Consider the following 16,857-nt stretch of genomic DNA (forward strand, 5'->3'; position numbering starts at 1 on the left):
ATGTCAGCTGAATGGCTTAACAGACTAAAAGTGAGACACACAGGTTTTCTGCTACAATTTTCACATGGTCTATGTATTTTGGTACATTCTTCTTTATTATGGCATGGGAGAGTGTCCATGTAATGTATGTTTGTAGAACATGCAAATACACGTGTCAAAGTACAGTGGAACCTCGGTTCACGACCATAATTCGCTCCAAAACTCTGGTTGTAAACCGATTTGGTCATGAACCGAAGCAATTTCCCCCATAGGATTGTATGTAAATACAATTAATCCGTTCCAGACCATACGAACTGTATGTATATATATATTTTTTTTTTAAGTTTTTAAGCACAAATATAGTTAATAATACCATAGAATGCACAGCGTAATAGTAAAGTGAATGTAAAAACATTGAATAACACTGAGAAAACCTTGAACAACAGAGAAAACTAACACTGCAATAGTTTGCGCTATAGCGCTACCAACCGCTGGCTAAAAACACTTTTTTTAATGAGTTTTAAGCACAGGGAAAAAAATGAACATTTGAAAAAATCCGTAATTTAATAAACCACCAAGAAAAGTAACATTGAAACAATGCACGCTACGAAGCAATCGCTGTAAACAGAAGTGAAAACAAAATCAAGCCCAGTGCATTAACTGCCTTCCTACCTTATGCATCCAGCTCTCTCTCTCGCGCTGCGCGGCTCTCTCTCCCGCTGCCTGTGTGTGTACGTCTCTCGCTCTGCCTGTGTGTGTGTGTGTGTGTGTCGCGCGCTCTCTCCCTCTCGCTCTTGCTCGCTGCACAGGAAATGCACAGGGCTCTCCTGAACATGTACAAACAGTTGTTCATATACCGAGTATGTGGTCATGAACCGAGGCAAAAGTTTGGCAAACATTTTGGTTGTAAACCGATTTGTACGTGTACCGAGACGTTCGTGAACTGAGGTTCCACTGTATTCAGTATATGTAACAGTACCACTACTGCTACTACTACTACCACTAAACTAACTTAAAGGGGTAAGATCAAAATGACCAGGCTTCTTATTTATTAATATTTTACATGTAAACTGAAATATACATATAAAAGTTCACTTAAAAGTTTTTAAACCATGCTGTGTATCTTTCAATGTTACTATAAAATTAATGTTTAGTATCAAATGTAGTCTCCATATTTCTAAAAGGAAATAATTTTACAGACATGTTTTCTCTCTCCATGATTTAACAGACACATATACATACACTTTATAAATAAATAAATAAACATTTTTAAAATTAATTTAGTAAGTGTCAAAATTGTGTGTGTTTTTTTTCTACAGGATCTCATTCATCTATTATTTGGGTTTGTCAACAAAATGCTGTGAAAAATGTGCTGCATTAAACAAATTCATAATATTTTAAAATATTTTCATATGGCACTGTACTTGAAGTAAGATGCTGGAAGAGGACGATTGTGTAGAATGGCAGACAGGTGACACTCCCTGGAGTAACTTTTCAAGAAATGTAGTATGTCATAGGACATATTAAAATATGTAATCTGTTTCTTCTTTAACCAGAAAAGGTAGAATTAAGAATGGATTTTTGTTATGAAACACACAACATTATAAAAAACACAAATATCATTGATCTTTGACAGCTACTAAAATGGGCTAAACACGTTGACCTTGATAAGTTTAAATATACAAGAGAGTGACGCAGTTACTCATAGGATTAAAATCTTAACCCTTGTTACTGTCTGTGTGGAGTATGTAAGAACTCAGTATGTTTACATCAGTGTTTCACATGGCGGGCATTTCTCTTCCCATATGCCATCTTACGTTAAGTAACAACTTTGTATTGGTTCATTATGATTCAAACGATACCTGCATTGATGCTATGCCTCCTGCTTTGTGCTCTGCGCTGCTCCTAAATTGGATTAGATGGGAATGACAATAGATGGATGGATGTATTATAAGAAAATAGCAAGCAGCTTTGAATTTGGGGTCATGTGACATCTCAAAAAGTGAATCATGTGTATCATTACATTATAGCTCACAAAATTACTAATTGCAGAGTATGAAAGATTAAAGAATGTTGTGCTATTATTATATCCAGCCTTACAACAGCTCCCCATATGTGTGGTTTGTTCCATACTCTTCTGATCCAATTTCAAGGTATAAAATCCTCTATACGACAATTTTCTTGGGATGTTTATTCCAGAGTTAAGAATCTGAACCTTTTGAAACTTTTAAACCTTTTAACCCCTATACACAATGGACAAACACATTTTGCCTAGTGACATGTCTCCCAGATTTAAATTGTGAAAGTTACTTTAAATGGTATCTGGGCTACTGTATGACTGACAAAAACACATTTGCCACTTTGTATAAAAGTGTTTAAAAATGGCGGACATTCATTTGGAATCTTGCCAAATATGAACTTGACTCCATGCCTCGAATTTGTTTCTAATTGTTATGCTTTAGCCTTAAAAACACAGCCTTTTTGTTGAAGACATTCTCCACAAACTTTAAGGTGTATGCACCTCCATATGCTATTAGCTTGAAGAATGACCAGCATCTGAACTTTGCTGTAAAAACATTAACAATTACAAAAAATAAATACATTAATAAATAATACATAACAATAAATAAACATAAAAAAGAATTTTCAATTTAAAATAAGTTTCTCTGAAAAAATAAGGATTAAAATTCTGTGGTGATGCAAAAAAATGAGTAACAGAGCTAAATGCAGCTGCATATTCAAAATACTTTAATTCTTTGCAAGTGAGCAGTGTAATTTCTTCTTCTTGTTAAAACATATACCATGCTAAATTGGTACATCCCTGACTTTTTATTGGGTGTTGAATGAGCGATGCTAAGATAAAAATAATGAAATATAGCTGCATCTGAATTCTGTTTAATATAAAACACAGTATCCTATAAATCTGAGGTTGCATATTGTGCAGTCATAGTTTCTGAACAGCCAGCATGAAACTGCAAACTATGACAAAGTTTTCCTTATTTGTATCATTACCTTAACACAAAGCTATGATGTAATTTAAATGGTAGCAGTAAGTCAATATAAAGGAAAAAAATGTTGACAGCACATAATTAAAGGATATATAGATATATTACCATTTGAATACCATACTGCTTGTGCAGCCACATTCCTATAAGGGATAAGACTCGTTTGGAAAATAAAATGAGATGCACTGGTTATAAGGTTGTGTGTACTTGGTTTGAGGATCTGCACGGTAGTGAACATATATTGTAGCTTAACCAGATAATTGGTGCAGGAGAATTACATGGAAATCTGGTTATCAAGTCAGCGGCTATGTAATCACCCAGTGCACAAGTCAATATTTAGATTACAGATATATTTCAATTGTGTATGTACACCCAGAGGTGATACCTTTAAAGTATAGCTATAAAAAAGGTCCAACAAATTAATGAAATAAAAAATATGCTGCTACAGCACAGTTTTCATTGCATACATTTTAAAAAGCATTAAATACAGGGTAAGAAATGGTTAGGGATGTTCATTAATTACATATTTATATAGCATTTTGTGGCAAACACTGACTAATTATTATGTAGTCTAAAAACTAGTTTGCTGGCCTCTACTCTACTAAATTCTTGAAACAGTAAAAAAGACAGTTATTACATCAAGTTTACCAGACAACGTGTACAGTTTGCCAGGAGTCAAATCTACAAATGTAGCCAATATCAATGTAGTGGTAATCAAACAGAAACATTGTTGGAACTTACCAGTGCACTTTTCATTCACAGAGCACTGCACTTGGCCATTGACACATGTACAGGCTGTACACTGGTCTTTTTCCCACCTGCTTCCATCGTCATAATTTCTACCTTCCCATGAGCACTGGGGTCTTCGACACTCACATGTTTCAAGGTACTTCACCCTAGCTAAAAGGTCTGTATTCTGTAGTGGGAATTCAAAAACAGTACTGTTATGACACTTTTCAAGTAACATTCATCAATATTGCACACAGTCAAGGAGGAATTATGGGAAAAAATATACGCTTATTGTATATTGTCACAGTTCACCCAATCTGCCATTGCTATACCTGCTGAGAGCTTATGGAAAACAAACTGAGAAAGCAATTAAGGACTCATATATATAGTTTTCATCTCATCCCTAAGACAAGTAATTAATTCAGCTCCAGCTGCAGGTGAGGTGGAGCATCATCAGGGTCCACACTAAAGGGAGAAGAGAACAGTAACATCCATCCATCCATCCATTTTCCAACCCGCTGAATCCAAACACAGGGTCACGGGGGTCTGCTGGAGCCAATCCCAGCCAACACAGGGCACAAGGCAGGGAACCAATCCTGGGCAGGGTGCCAACCCACTGCAGGACATACACAAACACACCCACACACCAAGCACACACTAGGGCCAATTTAGAATTACCAATCCACCTAACCTGCATGTCTTTGGACTGTGGGAGGAAACCAGAGCACCCGGAGGAAACCCACGCAGACACGGGGAGAACATGCAAACTCCACGCAGGGAGGACCCGGGAAGCAAACCCGGGTCTCCTAACTGCGAGGCAGCAGCGCTACCACTGTGCCACTCGAACAGCAACATGTCCTTTTCAATTGCAGCAAAATCCCAAAAGTGGTCTTTAAACTCCCCAGCAAGGGATGCAATGACTGCTGCATACCTCTTTGTTTGCATACTGATATTGCCGACCATGACCTCCTGCAGAGCTGGGAAATGTGTGGTACAGGGCTCCGTTTGTGACAAGTGTCTCTGGAAAAGTTGCAGCTTGGTTCCAAAAGCCTTAATGTGTGCATATAGTTGGCTCACTACTGCGTCTTGTCCTTGAAGGCTGACATTCAGTGCATTCAGATGCTTTGTTTTGTCAAACAAAAAAGGCATTTCTGCCACCCATTCAGTATCTGACAATTCTTGCATTGGTTGCCCCTTTTCAGCCAAACATTTCCGTTCTAAGAGAGAAAACTTGCTGCAGTGCGGATCCCCGACTAAGCCGCCTCACATTGTTGTGATATATTACAGGTCCATATTCAGCCTGGATGTTAAGCAGGAACTGCTGAAACTGAAGGTGGTATAGGGCTTTACAGTGAATGAAATTAATTGCCTTTACCATTGGTTTAATAACATGATCAAATCTTAGATGTTTAGCGCAAAGAACCTGCTGATGAATGATGCAATGAAGTTTAATAGCGTTGCCTCCTTCTTCACTGACTTTGTTACAGATCAGCGTGGACAATCCACTTTGTTCACCAGCTATGGCAGGCACGCCATTTGTAATAATCCTAGTACTTTACTCCACAGTAGTTTCATATCATCAACAGCTAAGCAAACAGTAACAAATAAATCAATTCATATTTTTTGGCATTTAAAGCTATGGGAGGTCAAGCATCTCTTCTGTTATGGTCAAGTCATCGTCGACGCCTTTCAAAAAAATCAGTAACTAAACAGTGTCTGATGTGTCTGTGCTTTCATCAGAGAAAAAAAATAAAAATTCATTGCCCTGTCTCCCAGTTCTCTCTTAATATTTGTTGATAGCTCTTCAATTCTCCCTGCCACAGTGTTACAAGCTAGGCAAACATTAGCAAACTCTGTTTTCTTCTCGGGGAGAATGTTTTCTGTTATTTTCATAACACAGTCTTTAATAAACTCGCTTTCGGTAAAAGGTTTGCCATGTTTAGCAATTAACATAGCCACTTCGTAGCTTGTTTTGGTGATGTTTTAATTTGACTCGTGGGCCCACATAAACAACCATTGCTGTGTGGCTATGCAATTTTGAAATTGCTTTACTTTTTTAGCACGGTCACTGATAGTTTGTCATATGCATTAGCATGTTTTGTCTTGTAATGTCTCTTTACGTTATATTACTTAAACAGAGTAACAGAATCATGAAATATTAGGCAAACACAGTTGTTTCAGTTTGTAGTGAAAAAAAAGATTGTAATTTCCACCTCTCCAGGAAGCAGCAGCCTTCATTATCAATTTTATCAGTTGAAGAGTCAGAGCAAATTTCATACAACTAGACAGTTACAAGGGAACTCTACCTACTCTGTAACTGTTACATAGTGGTGCTGCCACCATATGGTAAAAAGAGGAATTGCATGTTGAATTTGTATGATTTATTTATTCTGTTTGACAGTGCTGGCAAGCCATACATAATGGGCCGTATAAAATCTGACCTCGGGCTGTGATTGGCCAACGGGACAGACTTTGGACATGCCTGATTTAAGCGATGGAGGATTAGTTTGATTTTGTCCCTTTTGGAAAGTAACTCTATCTGAGAAGTTACTCTAGACATTGAAAGGAGAGGCAAAGAACTATATCTATGAACACCTACCAATATCCCATGCTTTTAAGCAAAAAATACTTAATGTCAACTGTGGCATAATATTTGAAACATATACCTTTGCTTAATCAAAGTTGAAAGTCTTATATAAAGTATTAATATCCACCTTTACAGGAATAATTAATTCAACTCACAGTTGATTTACCAACAGAATTAAAACCTATAACTTTCTGATTTCATTTAAACTCCCTTCCCCAGCAGATTATACTGCATGTTAAATTAACACTGGTTAAAAAGCAGTAGGTGATGAAGAGACAAAATGAAGAGCTTTTTACTTTGTTCACAAACATCATAATTTGGTTATAAATGTTATTTATCTGAAGTTCTGATGTACCATTCCAATATGCCAAATGGAACATTATGTTGGGCTTTATAGTACTAAGAAAATTAGATCAAAATGTACTTCAAGTGCTTACCTGAGATTTAACCATACTCAACATCATGCTGATATTATCAACAGTCTCCTCAAGTCTCCTAATTCTTTCATCACAGTTCACAGGATGAGGCCTGGGTCCTCGTGGAAGAACATCTGGCTCACTTTGCTGCTGCTGGTAGTGTTCAATATCTGACTTGTCATCAGAAAAATGTTTTGAACTCTTTATTGGTGATTCTAATGGAGTGTCATCAGTGCTTACTTCCATTAAAGAATATGATAATGCATCTATCAAAAAATTCAAAATATTTTAAAAATAAACTCAAAACACACAAACTCTTGATTATTACATCATATATTACAGAGCAAAATATTTTCTGCAAACAAGAGTAAAACATCAGTAGTCACATTTACTTAAGCATATATTATCACATCAATAAGATGTTAATTTTTTGACTAAAAATATTGGGATTAAATTATTCTAAAAATATTATAATAGCAAATGTAGCAGAATATTTTTCCAAACTTTTACATCAGAATCTTATTCAAAACAGAATCAGTAATATAATTTTAATAAATCTGTTTTTAGTATTGATTCCTGCAGACTTCATTCCAAATTTAACTCTGAACTGTAATTTAGTTTTCTCAAATGTCAAATTAAAACACAATCATTAAATTTCATATACTGTAGAGTACTCTGGTGGGGAGAGGCTAGGGGAGGAGTGGTAAGCTGGTTTACAGCAGTAAAATAGATTTTGACACTGTCTTTTCCCAAGTACAATACAGCCTAAAACATTTATTCTCTTTGGGATTATTGTGAAGTAGAGTTGTGTTTTCCACTACTGCTAATTGGTTTTGCTGACACAATAACATAACTTAGATTACATCACATCATAATTTTCTTAATGTGCACACAAATGCCTGTAATTAATATAGAATTTTATGCACATATTGCAACATGTTTGGCGTTTAATGTTATAGGTATTCTATCTGTAAATGTGTACAGTGCTCTCATACTCTAATTATACATACAGTATAGTATGATACTTGGAATGTGTTGTACAATTAACAAAATAACCCACAATGTAATGATGTTTGTATGTCTCAGGTAGTGCCACAGGGCTTCTGCTATAACGTTCTACAAAGATGCCCATATGGCATAATACTGAAAACGGTAGGCCATCTAATACAATAAAATTGTTTTACGTTATTACCTTTTGTCTTTTTTTACATTTACATTGTAATCGTAGTGTGATGGTTAGGATGCTTGCTTTTTAACCAAGAAAGCCAAGATTGATTTCAGGCCATCACACTTAACTTTTTGTTTAATCATGCATTTCCCTCACAATGATTTTGGTGCATCAGATCTATGGAATGGTCCATAGTGTTCTTCCATGTAAATTTCACTTTGGTGATACCACAGGAAATCACTAAACTGAAGATTTTACAATATAATACAACTGATTGTATTACATTGTAATTAAGTGCATTAACTTACATTTATTATGTACACAAATAAATGCAGAGTAAAATTAACATGAAATTGAATGACAGATAATACTTAATTTGAAACTAAAAACACAGGGTCAAATAAAGTAAATAAGCTGCACAGATAGACAGATTGGCACAGAGGTGACTTAATGCCCTTGTGCATGACAACCTTTACAGATCTATATGTGTTTGTGTGTGTGTCAGCTGTCTCCCCGTATAACCTTTGAGTGTGTAGGTGTGTGTGCCTCCATGTGTGTATACATGCATATTTAAAAAATGATCAAAAACTAATCATTCAAAAATTTAGCAAATCAATAGGCCTAGTCATATAACTAAAAGAAGCACACTATAAAAATACAGGTTAAATGAAACTGTTTTTGTGGCAGTTATCATTAGACATACAGTATGTCAAAGTGTTTTTGAAGGATATAGAAGTAAATAATATACCAGAAACAATAGGCTTGGAGCCTGTAACAAGACAAGCACAATGCAACTTGTTTCAGAAAGAAAGGTCCATTTGGTTCAATTTTTTTGATAATGTGTAATTTTTATAACAGTAGTAATTAACTGCATTCATGTAAACATGTTTCATAATAGTAGTAATTAACATAGTATGTTACAGTCTTAAGAAGCTGAACTACTCTAAATTCCTATGGCTAATAAAACAACAGTGAATGGTCAAGTTGTTACGTACAAGGTCCCAAAGTTGAGGATTGATCTGATTGCTTGTATAAGAGATGCTCCTTCATTCTTAGCATTTAAGTCCAAATTGCAGACGCATTACTTGAGTCCTGACTAGAGCTGCTCAATTATATTGCAAGTCTGTTTGTAAGTCATTTGCATAAAAATAGAAGTCTGACAGTCATTATGAACAGTTACTGACTCTTCTCTATTTTTTCTCTGCTGTGATAAGTGTTTCTACTGTTATGCTGCTAAGCTATTACTCCTCCATATGGGAAGTGGCATCGGAGACACTGTGATCCTTGAAATCCAAGAATGAAATATAATGTGCGAAATTTCTGATTCTGATAAGGTTCCTCGCACCATAACCCTATGCTTCCTATGTCTGTGCAAATGTTGCACCCATTTACAAAAAACACCTTGAACTCCCACTTTTTGTAGTTTGATTCCTAACCTGTTATGTGACACCTTATCAAATGCTTTCTGAAAGTCAAGATCAATAATATCACATGCTTCACTTTGATCATATCCTTTTGTTGCTTCCTAATAGAATTCCAATCTACATACATCTACATGTTATCAGTCTTCATACTCTCATTACGCTAGACTGTATGCAGCTGATAGGCAGCTTTACTTATCTATAGTACCTGATAACCCAGAATCTCTGAGCTCTCCAATGTTTGTTTTGTATTTCTGAATGGTTGAACAGCAATTTCCTGAAGCTAAATAAGGAAAAAATAGTAAAAAGGGGAAGGCAGAAGTAAAGAATTTAGGTTTCTGACCTAAACTTTAAATCGCATATTACTAGGATTGTATTTTTCAATTTAAGGGACACTGCAAAAGTTATTCCTCTGATAACATTGCAAGTTGCTTCGAAATTAATTCAAGCCTCGTTTTTAGTAATTATTCTTACCAAATTTTCATTTGTTTTTCTTTTCTTGAAACTATTTCTTAGACATTTTGAAAAGCACTTTGAGCTACAATCAATGTATGAAGAAATAAATGTTGCTTTTGTTGTCAATGAGAGATGTCAGAGTGCAGGGGCCCCTAGGGGCAGCATGTGCTGTGTGTGTTCTCCCTACAATTGGCAGAAGAACCAGGGCAAGAGTGTGAGACACATGACACAGAAAGAAGTGTGCAATGTCACCCAGTAGGCTCCATGGCAGTACTCCATTACAGGAAAAGTGGAGATGAGGCTAGAAGGAAAGAGAATGCAAAGCCTAGTAGCCACTTGAAGGAATACAATGCAGAAAGAAGTTTATGCCACAGTGCTGCCCCTTCAACAGAGCAGGCACTATGTCCTTTAAGAGTGAGAAAGGGAGAAAATTAAGGTCACCCCCAATCACTGTAAAGACACTGACCATAAAATCGAAAGGCAAGTTGAGGCTAAAGTTCAAATTGCATGAGAAGCAGAGGAAATGGTTGAATTAGTATGTAGGGGAGTGGGAGAGTGACCCCACATGAAAGGAACAGGCCTGAAGACTACATCGAGAGGTTCAGAGAGGATTTAAGGCTTTGGTTTATTTTTTCTTCACTTTTTAATTCTGTGTTCTGCCTTGCGCTTTATTTAGTGAATGAAGACATCAGTTTACTACCTTTCAGCCTCCTTGTTTTTACTGTAGGAGGAGCACACCTCTTTCTGTTACTCTGGCATACAGCCAGTGTCTTTCAGTACCTTTCATAGTCTTTCAGTCATATTTCAGATATAAAATATTGTAGATGACACTGCAGGCTTTAACAGTAAACCACTTTACCCTTTAAATACTTTGGGGTACCTATTTGGTAAAACAATTTACGAAAAGATGTTTTTAGACTTCAGATAATATCAACAAAAACATGAAAGATTTTTTACTTTGTTAAACTGGAGTCTTGTTAAACCTTGGAGCATCTGCAATTGATCTAATTTCAGCGAACTTGACATTCAAATACCACAATTTTTTTTAATGTGACATGAGATTCCAGATGTAGATCTTTAAATTTATATTTCTTACTCTGTATTCTTCTCCACAAAAAACACAACAAACTCTGAAGCCTTAAATTTTTGAGCACTTTTCACATCACTTTTATGCACCATAGTTATAGCACGACTGGTTGAAAGCAGTGATGTAGTCTAACATAGAGGGACTATAATACAGAACTTACGGAGTGTATAAGGGTTTTTGTATTTCTAGCACATAGCCAATAAATATTCACTTTAATTAAAGATGCCTTTAATACAATGATGTTGCAAGGAGTGATGTCTATCATAAAAACAGATCAGGCCACTCTTGTAAAGAGATTTCAGAAATACTTAAGGGAGGCATACCAAATGTTACATTTTCTGTAGCGGTCAGGACTCTGCTTTCTCATCTAAAACTCATAATTTGTTTAAAGAGATAATAGAATGCCTTTTTGTACATTTGGTCAATAAATAGCACCAGAATACCCTAAATGTGTGACGAATAAAACTTGTTTGAACCTCCTGTATGAAACACAGCCACAGATTTTAAAAGTGTAATGCAAATTAGTTAGTATATAGGTCATAAAAATAAATAGAACATCTGCTGAAATGTAATGCCTAATAATTAAAAATGCAAAATGATTTTACCAGTAATTAATGTAACATGAAAAGAGAATGCACAAAATTCTCTTCTAATTTTTATGCAAAATAAATTGAAACAAACATACTCATACCTGCTCATTCAGAGAATTAAATGCATTGAAATGGATCCAGCTGGCTCTCTCCTCAGAAAGAAGAAACAACACATAAATATGCTCCAGGCAGTGAATTAGATAGCGGCATTATTTATTTTTATGATCAGCTTGGAAAGTTTCAGAAAATGCTGGATTACAAGTAATTAACCTTGACTGTTAAAGAAATGAGGTTCTTTAGTGAACAAGCATGACACTAGAACATTCTACAGCTGCAAACATTTAGACTCTAATTTCAATTCAGAAAGCCAATGATCCCTGCAATCTAAACTTCTTATTCAAAGCTGATTGAGACTGTTGAGGAATAAAAACAATATGAAATGATCAATGCTTTTGCACTCCATGGCTAGATAAAGATATTTTATTCTTGATAATTGTTTGGACAAGCTTTAACAATTAAATGTCTAATCTGATAAAGACAGGCAAAGCCCAGCCTCACAGATTTTTTCAAAGATGCATTATTTACAAAGCATTTTGTTCAAATTGCTGTACTACCATATAACAGCATCAGTGTAAATTTTGTCCATTTTGAGTAACTGCTTTTTTCTGGTCAGGGTCACAAAGTGCATAAGCGTATCCCAGAAACAACTGGCCTAAAGCAGGAACAAGCTGGGAAGAACATGACAATCTATTTGGACACACTCTTTAGCTCTGGTACCAAGAACATAACAAGACAAGTTCAAAAAAGATACAAGACATTTTAAGCCAACAGTCTTCTTCAGTTAGCTAGCAGCTATGCTATTCTAAAGTTTCTTTAAAACATATTTGCATTCAATTCATCAGAGTCTACACTAATTTGTTTGTGCACATTTCTTTAGTTTTCACTGGTAATTGTAAGTTTGTGACTCACTATTCAACTGATAGATGTCCTTCTATTCAAATGTATTGATGCTTTGAAATTTTTGAAGGTATGAATTAAGAAGACAAGGTAGACTACTAGCGTTTAATCCCATTAGCCTGTAGAGAAGCACAACCACTTAACTTCAAGATTGTACTTAGTGGCTTGTCTCTGAACAGTTTCTGTAGATACTGTGTCTTTTTATATTGTGGTAATCTGAACTGCACATAGTGCAATAGATAAGGTCTAACAAGCTTTTTGAAAGTCTAATAGTTGTCCTTGAATAACAGCTAGCTCTTTTTACAATATAATGAAAATTTTTCCCTTTCTATATTGCTTAAAAGATGTGAATTTAAACCACTAAATTCTTAGTAAAGTTTGCTTCCTGTTTTTCAGCAATGCATGTCTTCTTTATAATTAAAGTTACATTTATCTCAATATATTCATCCATTTTCAAACCAACTTAATTCAGTCTCAGGCTCGTTGAAGTACCGAATGCAAGGTAGAAACCAAGCAGTTCATCAAAGTGCACATTCACATGTGGTCTTTTCCCTTATAAAGATCGTCCAAATCTTTGTAAAGTACTTTCACTGGCTCCTTTGTATTTACTATACTATGCTACATTGAACAGCTGGTATAGTTTTTAAATGTTCTTACTATATCTGAATGCATGTCTTTAATTTTAATGAGAAAAAGTAACAGTCCAAGTTCACCTTGTAGAGGAATTGATTACTTCAACCCATTTAGAGAATTGTCTAATCATCTGTACTTCATGTCAACTGCTTAGTAAACAGCTGGCAGACCAATTCTACAAACTTCCAAAGATGCCAATGGCTTCTGTTATTGGTCTTCTCTGTGGAAGTGTAACTTTTTGAAAGTCTAAGTAAGCCACGGCACATGTGTTACTACTGCAGAAGTGTAATTAATACGTTTGATAGGACTTTTCCATTGTAAATCCATGCTGGCTGTTAGTTAGAACTTTTACTGTATTTCTGATTTTATTTTCCATATTTGTATATAAGAGACTGGTAATACATATTCATCTCTAATTACTCTTTTTTTGAAACTTTCCAGTCTATACCCTGTAAGTATTTTACCAAACTGAGATGATTGCTAGAACATACTTACTAAAGGTGTACAGCAATTCCTAAAAGGCAAAGGGTTAATAATTCTTCAACCCACTTTGTTCCTGAACCTTTTTGATAATCTTTTGTAATAAAATCTAAAGACTATACTTTTTCTTTTATAAAAAGGAAAAATAGTTTGACTGTTTTTCATACTTTCCACTGCAATTTTTTGACAGATAAGTAAACCTATCCTACAGGATCCTATCATAATATCCATGTTTGTGCTTATCAGGGTACATGAGAATGGTGACTTTTACATGTTGGTCAGGCATATAAGAATTTCTAAATTCTATACATGTGATGATAATTCTGAGCCCAAAGAACACAAGCATGAACGACCACTTGAAAAAGATTTGATGCCATCAAGTCCTGCTCTGTCCAAATAATGTGGTGCATTTCTAATACAGGATTTTCCCTGAACTTATTTTCACATCATGCTTACTGTGTCGGTGCTATTAAGAAATGTTGTACAAAATTTGTAGACGGCTTTAAAAACCAAGAATGAAATTACTGTGGCAAACTTAGTGTCAGAACTTGCTGAGACTATCCAAAATCAATGTGAATAAAGAAACCTAACATCTGTATATGCCTAAAAAGACATATTGAAAGAAAAGAATGTCATAGGAGATCAAGTCATACATACTGGTGTTTACCAGAAATCAGAAAACATGGAAGGGAGATCTTAAAATTTTGTTTTATGATGTGTCTTAATAAATGTGTCTGGATATTATTTCACTTCACTAATAAATGGGGTTAGGCTATAAAAGTATGAGACAGAGGAATATTCAAAGAGGTCCTATGCTATAATTGCTGTTTCCACAAAGTCAAACAAGACAGCTATCCAGTCACTACAGCTTTGAAACTGCTGTTGTACTTTAACATTAAAGACAACTCTATATTGAAAATCTATGACTTTTCAAATTCACAATTAACAGCAGACAGTAATCAGCTACACATATAGTAAACAGATACTTGCTATACATTAATATCTTAAAGTACCCTTCTCAGGAATGCACTTCAGTTTTGTTGGTTTTGTAATTTTTTGTTATTCCGGTGATGTATCCCTTCTCTGATTTTGGCTTGTCAACATTTTATTCTGCTCTGTCTCATTGCCACTGTTCCTTTGCCCTTGTTCTAATCCTTTAGGTCTCTCAGGTATTGCCTTGATTGGATCAGCAATAACTTGAGAGCCCTTTTAAGACACATGCTGCCACAACTACTGTACCTATTAACACATTGTATACATGTGTTTGGGGCTAATTTGTGTTTTTTTTACTAAACAGAGTCTGATTTTGAGATTATTTGATGATTTCATAACAAATTTTATTCCCATTTCATTTCTTTGTTTATGCAACACTTGTATGTGTGACTATGACCATTACATCATGGGTTATGATGCTATAAAAATGGCGGTAATAAATTATAAATTACCCCTGAGTGGAAAATGTTCCTTGAACTTAAATTCTAGTGTAGTTAGTTTCAGTTTCAAATAGGACCCATCAACAGGTTTAATTGTCTCAGTTTTTAATTTTCTTTTGTCTTCTTCTTCCTTTAATTTTCACTTTGCCCTCATGTTTTGGTTGCATTCTTGCTTGTCTTTTCCCAGGTTTGATCAAATGTTTTTTTTTTTAAATTACATATTTTTCTTCACAATAATCTTTGAACACCAGCATGTCAGAATAGCTACCTTGCTGTGTCATTTGCACCTGCAGGAAAGTATTCTTCATCTCCTTTTATGTCTAACCCTTTCTGTGTGGTTTGTGGTCTTTAGGTATTTTTCCTTTTGAATTTCCTGTTTTTGACCACTGCTCTTGTTACAAGGATACTGACATTTATGATTAATGGTGTTGCAGTTGTCATGGTCTGGTAGTTTATACATTTTTACAGTATACTATAGTTTCCTTTTGTAATCTAATTTTCAGTTCCTCGTTCCTCTCTTTTGTTTTGATTTTGAGCTCTAAGATTTTGCATTTTAGGGTGTTTGGTACTAGGTCTACTAACAAACATGAGCACTGCTCCTGTGAGTGGACATATTAATAACATTGCTACAGTAATATACTTATTGATAGTCTGACTCTGACTCCATACTAGCACTGAAAGTAAGCACAACAATGAAAGTTTGTGCATCACAACAGGATGGGCAAAACAAAGGGATACTTCAGATGCACTCACTCAACAAAGAAAGGAGGCCAAAGTAGCCATCTACACACAATGTGAGGATACAGAACTGCCTGCTTCCTTGGAAAATTAATGATTTCTGGGGACATTGGTTTCTAATCAAGTACTCAAAGTAGATGTGTTTACACTATTTGTTATGCAGAGGAAATTGGCTTGCACCATTGTTTCACTGATTGCCATGTTGATCTATGCAGAAATTGAAGCATTTATATACTTCTGGGTAACAGAGTATAAAAAATTACAGAGAAGTATGGTCTGGGACTTGTGACTGCTGCCTGCTTCTTTTATGCTCTTTCACCATATCGCTGTGGCCACACCGTGTACCTGGCCCTGGTTCCCCTAGGCCTGAGGTCAGTAACATAAGCACATTTGAAAATGCATCAAAACATCATAAGATACAACATCTACCTGCATCTTGTTCTCTCTTTTCACCCTCAAGTTGCTTTTACTTTCTTTTTTCAGCTCATGATGGACACTACTATTTGGATGCCTTGTTATCCTGGTTCTATATTTGGAGGTCATATGGATGAAGACAAAGCAGTCCTGTTGTCATCCTCTGACACAATCAGTCACTATTTTGAGTCAGAAGGTAGTCCCTTCCATATCATGCTCTTTGGAAATGTATGAAAGCCTTCAACAAGCTTAGCTAAATAACAAATAATGATAAACAATGTTTTCATGAAATTATTTGCATGGGGGCCTATGCAGTTTGCATTATTTGTTTATAAGGAAGACTTGCTCTGTCAGCATTTTTCAGGAGTAAAATCCTCTTTACCACAAATAAGCACGAATCTGAGCAAAAAAAGAATGCATATGGCAACTTTCTTGTACTTTATCACTTTGAAATCTGCCATAACATTGCAAAAATAATACATCATTTTCAATATTTGAAGAGGATATTTTCAGATGTTTCATAAAATTCAATATGGGTAATATTAATTTTATTATTTCTTTTTCATCACATACTATTGATCACTATTCTGTCTTAAGATCTTAAGCTATAATGAAAATTTTCATAATGTTTAGAACAGATTCACAGAAACTCTGTTTTAATTTACTGTACTTGTGTTAGGTAACAAAAAGGACTGACCTTAAAATTAATTTGTTTCATATGTCTGCAATGGCAGTAACAGATCTTGTATCAGGTCAGAACAAAC

The 16,857-nt window shown here is 35.2% G+C and overlaps 1 protein-coding gene across 2 annotated transcripts in view; it reads right to left on the reverse strand.

Moving 5' to 3' along the window:
- Positions 1–16,857, reverse strand: part of kcp (kielin cysteine rich BMP regulator) — a 273,671-nt gene that overhangs the window by 172,251 nt on the left and 84,563 nt on the right. For both annotated transcript variants that reach the window (XM_028814659.2, XM_051930227.1), the window contains 2 exons: positions 6,738–6,982; positions 3,726–3,900 (listed from right to left, as the gene is read on the reverse strand). In XM_028814659.2, coding sequence (XP_028670492.1) covers positions 3,726–3,900; positions 6,738–6,982 — 420 coding nt within the window. The remainder of the gene's footprint in view (positions 1–3,725; positions 3,901–6,737; positions 6,983–16,857) is intronic.

The sequence above is a fragment of the Erpetoichthys calabaricus genome, chromosome 1 (genome assembly GCF_900747795.2).
Source record: "Erpetoichthys calabaricus chromosome 1, fErpCal1.3, whole genome shotgun sequence".
NCBI classification, from domain to species: domain Eukaryota; kingdom Metazoa; phylum Chordata; class Cladistia; order Polypteriformes; family Polypteridae; genus Erpetoichthys; species Erpetoichthys calabaricus.